The sequence below is a fragment of the Phaseolus vulgaris genome, chromosome 5 (genome assembly GCF_051622355.1).
Source record: "Phaseolus vulgaris cultivar YP4 chromosome 5, ASM5162235v1, whole genome shotgun sequence".
Taxonomy (NCBI): domain Eukaryota; kingdom Viridiplantae; phylum Streptophyta; class Magnoliopsida; order Fabales; family Fabaceae; genus Phaseolus; species Phaseolus vulgaris.
Genome location: NC_143502.1, coordinates 3,225,311 through 3,231,028, shown reverse-complemented (window position 1 = coordinate 3,231,028; position 5,718 = coordinate 3,225,311). Strand labels below are relative to the sequence as shown.

At 36.2% G+C, this 5,718-nt stretch overlaps 1 protein-coding gene across 2 annotated transcripts; it reads right to left on the bottom strand.

Moving 5' to 3' along the window:
• Positions 1 to 5,718, bottom strand: KOB1 (elongation defective 1 protein / ELD1 protein). 2 transcript variants are annotated; one of them, XM_068643070.2, is made up of 11 exons: positions 5,186 to 5,718; positions 4,253 to 4,402; positions 4,076 to 4,128; positions 3,581 to 3,689; positions 3,330 to 3,464; positions 3,158 to 3,202; positions 2,310 to 2,497; positions 2,086 to 2,227; positions 1,422 to 1,468; positions 1,224 to 1,311; positions 1 to 573 (listed from the first exon to the last, which is right to left on the bottom strand). In XM_068643070.2, exons 1-11 carry the CDS (start codon positions 5,546 to 5,548, stop codon positions 289 to 291), a joined length of 1,605 nt encoding a protein of 534 aa, XP_068499171.1. In that variant the 5' UTR covers positions 5,549 to 5,718; the 3' UTR covers positions 1 to 288. The 2 variants fall into 2 exon arrangements, with proteins under 2 accessions (XP_068499171.1, XP_090158401.1); XM_090302275.1 differs by having other exon boundaries at positions 3,158 to 3,194; positions 5,186 to 5,652.

The following is a 5,718-nucleotide window of genomic DNA, read 5'->3' as shown; positions in this document are numbered from 1 at the left end:
TTAAAAAAAGGGCATAAAAAAATAATTCATATTAATGGCATTCAGGTTTCTATACAAAAAATTAACTGAATAACATATCTAACTGTTTTCATCAAGGGTCATCCACTTCCAAAACAACCCAGTGACAACACTCAACACTTGGCATTTGGACAGCAGCAACAAACACCAAATATATTCAAAGCTCGGATAATCAGAAAAACCAAACCTTCTCCTGCAGATTCTTTCAATATGGCGTGTGAAAAGGAAGGATAGTAATGATACTTGAATGGAAGGATGCTCTGAGAGAGATCAATTGAGTGAAATGAGGTCATTGTCATCTTCTCCAGGGGGAGACAGTGGTGGCACAGCCACTTCGTGAAATGATGCAGCAGATTCAAAAGACAAAACTCTCCTTGTAGCTGTTTGAGATTCTTTGGTTCTTCCAGCCTTTCTAGAAGAGAGGGTCACAGCACCAGCGGCTCTTGATGAATTACTGCTATCAATTGACAGCAGGAAGTTTTCTTTGGAAAGGGATGGTGCCGATGCAATGACAGAACTGAAGACTCCAGATTCCCTTAAATTTTGGACTATGACCTGAAGACCAGTGCATGAGGAAATGAGTTTGGAGCGTAAAAACACGTTGAATTACTTTGTAGGTCCCTATATTTAGAATCTGTGACGAAGTCCATCAACTGATAAATCATTTTTAATTGGGTCCCTATCTAGTCATCACTTTTCGTTAAGAGTTCTGATTAGTACAAGGATCATGATGATAAAAGCAATTATTTATACCATTAAGTAAAAGTTCTCATTAGATATTAACTCTTACCAAGTCATATCTCCATCCTAAGTGACACAATTTAATGTGTTTGGAAATGGAGGGAAAACAGCTAGCAGAAAAATATAACTAGCCAAATGTTTTCCCACGACCACCCGGGAAAACTGCCCAACTTTCTCTTCATACAGTGAGTATCTTCTTTCTGCCCCTTCCATTTTTTTTTCACTTTCCAAATCTATGATTCACTTATTCAATAAAGAAGGAAATAAGCTTTGTTGTTGAGATATTAGGGTCTAGTAGGTTATTAGTTTTATTATTTGCAGGCCTGGATTTAGTAATAGTAGTAGAATTTTAACCCTAATATAGGGTTTTGGATCAGGGTATTGCAATAATATTTTATGTTCACTTCCATTAACCTTCTTTATCTTCCCTGACACTACACCTATAATGCTTATCAATCACTTACCATGGGAGAATATATGCGAGTCAACACTCCCTTCCTCAAAAGTTTTATCTTTAGGTCTTTATCACCCCAAACAACATGTTCATTATACCTGGATCAACATGCAAAGACCCAAATGTTTTTGGAAGATCAGCAACAGTGGTTAGTTAACACATGGGATAGATGAGCATATATAAATAGTAAGAGTTGAAGCCGACATACCACTTATGCATTTCATCTTCAGTTGCAGTTGAAGCAATGATAAATGCCTGAAATTGATAAGGTGTAAGGATGAATGAGTGTTCACATACAAGTTAACATTAGGACACCAGAAAGTATAAAAGGGTAGTTCAGTGCAATAGGCTCCTCCGTTGTTGAATCTAATGACCTCCCATATGCAGGGAGGCTATGTAGGAGTATAAATTAGTTGAACTAATTGTGAATTATTGAACTCCGGCTTGTGCTCAATCGTCTTGTTTAATTAGCTAAACTAACCAAGTTCAAAGTGCTCAATTATTCAAATGAGTCAAGCTAAAGCACTATAGAATGGATACTAATAGCTAGTAAATAGCTTATACATATACCAAGGTGATGATTATAATTTTTTTTATTAAATTACTACAAAAATATAATTTTATTTCCTATTATCCGAAAAATCTCATCTATCTATTTTAATCATAAAGATTCATATTTTAAATACACAACCATAAACTTTCAACAAAAGATTTATCTTTTCTATCATAAAAAATTCACTTCTAATATCAAGTCATAATTTTTAGACAGTTACACTTCTACATACTGGCATAAGAAAGCCTGTTTTGTGACAAAATGGAAAATTGAACAGGACAGGAGAGAGAATAACAAATAATAAAATCTGGAAACTTACAGATCTGTCAAATTCTAACATGAAGCATCTTTTGACATCTTCTTTTGTAGGTTTGCAACCACAGCGGTCCCGTCTAGAAGTTAAGTCTGAGAATTTAGCATACGTGTAATGTAAAACAGCAGCTTCTTCCAATTTGATTTCACTGGCATAATTGAGAAGAACCGTCAGGGAAATAACAAAAATGTCAAGGGATACACACATTTCTTATGATTCAAAGATCATACTTTGGGGTTTTCATATAATTATGCCATCTATGTGCACCATTAGGCCGAAGATGATCTTGTATCCGAGCAGCTGATTTTCCATTTCCATAAGTCAGGAAGTAGTTTGGATTGCCACGTACAGAATCTTTATACATTCCAAAGTATGTATCCTTTGGCAGATGATCATAATTCTTCTTAAACATTGATATCTGCTTTGACAGATCAGGAGAAGAGGTTACAGATTTATAATTTAGATTTACTTTAGCAATGTACTGGTCACTTATCCAGTATTTACTTTAAAATTGGGTTTGAAATTTTCATTTAGCTAATTTTGTCTAATATGTCTTGAACTGGGTGCCTGGTAACTTCTTTTGTTAACGATTTCAATGATTAATAAGCTTCTAAAGTTCTCACAACCCTATCCTACCCACCTATGTAAGCTGAAAAAAAGTCCAACATGATGCTCAACCCAGCAATAGATGCTTGCCATCACAACATCTCAAACTTCAAGGCTTTTAATCCCCTATAAAGTACAGTGACCCGATGCACCAGTTTGAGTAATAATCTCAAACTTTGAACTCAAAGGAGTTTAAGTAAAACCAGCTTTGTCAGTACAATGTGATTGTCAACTATGTATAGATATAGGGAATCCATTACTTTCTCTTAATGAACTAGTGTGTTTCAATTTTGAAAATTCAAAACGTGATCAGCATGGTTAATTGAAGAAAGAAAAAGCATAGCAAACAGATTTACACATATATTATTGATGAGCTTAATACAATCATATCCACGAAATGCTATTTATCTCAGATTCTCTGCATTAAGTTAGATACTTTTCAGAATGACTGTATACAGCGTTCACGACTTACCTCACTAAAAGGTTCTTTGATATCATCTCGCTCAATACTGCTCTCCTAAAAAGAATAATCACAGCAGCACTAGTTACAAAATTGAAGCAAACAATATAGCAAAATTTGTTCCAATACAATGAAATATACATCAATACCAAGCAATTCAAAAGAATCTGCAGATTCTACTCACATAGTTAGGAAATATGACCATGTCAACATGTCCTGGAACATCAAGGAGCAACTGCCTTAAAGAATATTCCCGAGCACCAGCAGGGTGTATTAATTCATCTGTGTCAAGATGAAGAATCCAGTCCATGCCAGAATCCTGATATTTCAATTTCAACAAGCAGAACAGAGTTGATGAAACGAATTACAAACCAAACCGTAGTTTTTTAAAAATAGAGAAGGTAAGGATTAGTGCAACAAAACAGTTTGCCATACCCTTGCCATAACAATAGCCATCTCCATGTTGAGAGATTGCTTCACAAAAAGCTCATAATTGCATGGTTTATAAAAGAAACCTGCTAGCCATGTCTCATTCCATATACGGCTGATGCAACCAACCAACGAACGAATAATTAGCTTCACAAAACCATCTCTTAACAAAATTACAATTTAGAATAACAAGTATCCTGAAGACAAAAGGGAAATTAAATATCTACAACAACAGCAACAGCATAACATGAGCTAGGAAAAGAAATAAAATTTTATAGTAATGAGCATGACCAAAAATAATTAGAAAAAAACTTAAATAATTACAAGTCATTGTGTAGACATACTGAAATATCAAACTACTATGGTTAAAAGCATCTTCCATATATCACCATTTACAAATCGAGAAACTCCAAAGACCACTATTCTATTACAATCGTAAATTGAAAAACTCAACTGAACAGATAAGAGTCTGTAAGAAAATGATAAAAAAAATTGATCAACCTCTTAGCTTGTTGCTCTTCCAGCTGTTTTGTTCTATATATAACCTTTACACCCTGGTTTAAACAACATAAACGAAATTAGAATAGTATGTAAGAGAAAGGAGGAAGGCAAAACAGATTAAAAAAAACAATCAAATCCCGACTCCCGAGATGGATAGTACATTGTTTGTCTACTTACAGGAATTGATTCAAGGACATTTGACACTTCAGGGGAAGCAGCCTTCCCCTCCACAAAAAGGAAAAAATTTGTCACACCAATGACTTTATGATAAAACATCCAAGGTAGAATCTGCTCAAGCCCCGCAGATGTACTAGTCGTAACACATATCTGCACGTCAAGAAGAACATGTGGATCAAATCAATAGCAACACAGATACTTCTCAAGACATATGCAGAAATAACTAAAAATGAACAATGAGAAAAAACTTTCTTTCAACAAAATAACTTAAGGATAAGAACACTTAATATCAACCATATTTTCACACAAATATTAGCTACTGTACTGACAGAAAATCTCTCAATTCACAAACAACGCATCCAGCACAACAGATCACATAAAAGCAAAAAAAACACAGATCTCATTCAATGCATTTGCTCAAACCCATCACCGGAATCAACTCAAATCATCATTCCAACGAGATCTGTAAAGATATAAACAACTACTGACAATAAAATCGCTTGAAAATAAGAGCAATTACACAAACACATCCTTACAAACAACCTTAAAATAATCAATTACCAATAAAACTCCCAAATAAACCCCCACACAGATCACCTTACCTCACGCACAAAAACTAGCACAAACTACTCTAAACAAATCCATCTCAACCCGGATCAAACTCACCAAACCCAAAAATCAAATCCCAACCATGAAGCAAACCGTTTGCTTCAAACTGCTGCCATAGTAAAGAGCAATGACAAAAAAGGCAACCCCCACATACATTTCCAATAATAATAATAAAGAAAGCCAAAATCCCAATTCCTACTATTTGAGTCCAGATTCTCTACTAACAAAAAAATTTAAAAAAAAATAGTTGTAACACCCTCTAATTCTAATTAAATTGGAAAAACAAATGAAGGGGGAAGTGAAAAACTGAAGCACAGAAGGAACCTTGGGGGTGAGAGAGGCTCCAAAGTCGAGCTTCCAGTTGTGGTAGTAAGGGAAGGAAGGGGAATTGGTGCGGCCAAGATTGACACAGTCAGAACGGGACTGGGAGTGGGAGAGATGTGAGAGGGGAGAGGGCTCCATGCCGGGGAAGTAGTGGTGGGAGCCACCGGTGGAGGAGAGGGTGGTTGGATCGGTTACGCCGCCGCGCCATTGGAGGATGAAGGCGATGGCGGCCAAGGAGACAGGGAGGAGAGTGAGGAGGAGGAGGATCTTGGATATGAAAGAATGGGAAGAGGAGGAAGAAGAAGATGAAGTGGATGAACGGAGAGAAGCGTAAAGGTGGTGGTGGTTGTTGGGGAGGGGCATGGTGGTGGTAACGGTGGATGCGGTGGTTGGCACGCACCCAACACGGTGGTCACAAGGCAGCAAACGTGACTGTGACTGTAAGGAAGGTGTCAACTGTCTAAAGTGTGTGTAGTGTGTAAATCTTTCCTTTAAAAATGGAAAAAAAAATAATAATAATAATAATAAGAAAA

What these genes read in the sequence shown, in the direction of transcription:
- KOB1 (XM_068643070.2), bottom strand. Translation starts at nt 5,548, where the DNA reads ATGCCCCTCCCCAACAACCACCACCACCTTTACGCTTCTCTCCGTTCA. An exon ending in TGGCTATTGTTATGGCAAGG is followed by an intron (nt 3,465 to 3,580) that starts GTATGGCAAACT and finishes TTGAAATATCAG; the next exon opens with GATTCTGGCATGGACTGGAT. An exon ending in TCAAAGAACCTTTTAGTGAG is followed by an intron (nt 2,498 to 3,157) that starts GTAAGTCGTGAA and finishes CTGTCAAAGCAG; the next exon opens with ATATCAATGTTTAAGAAGAA.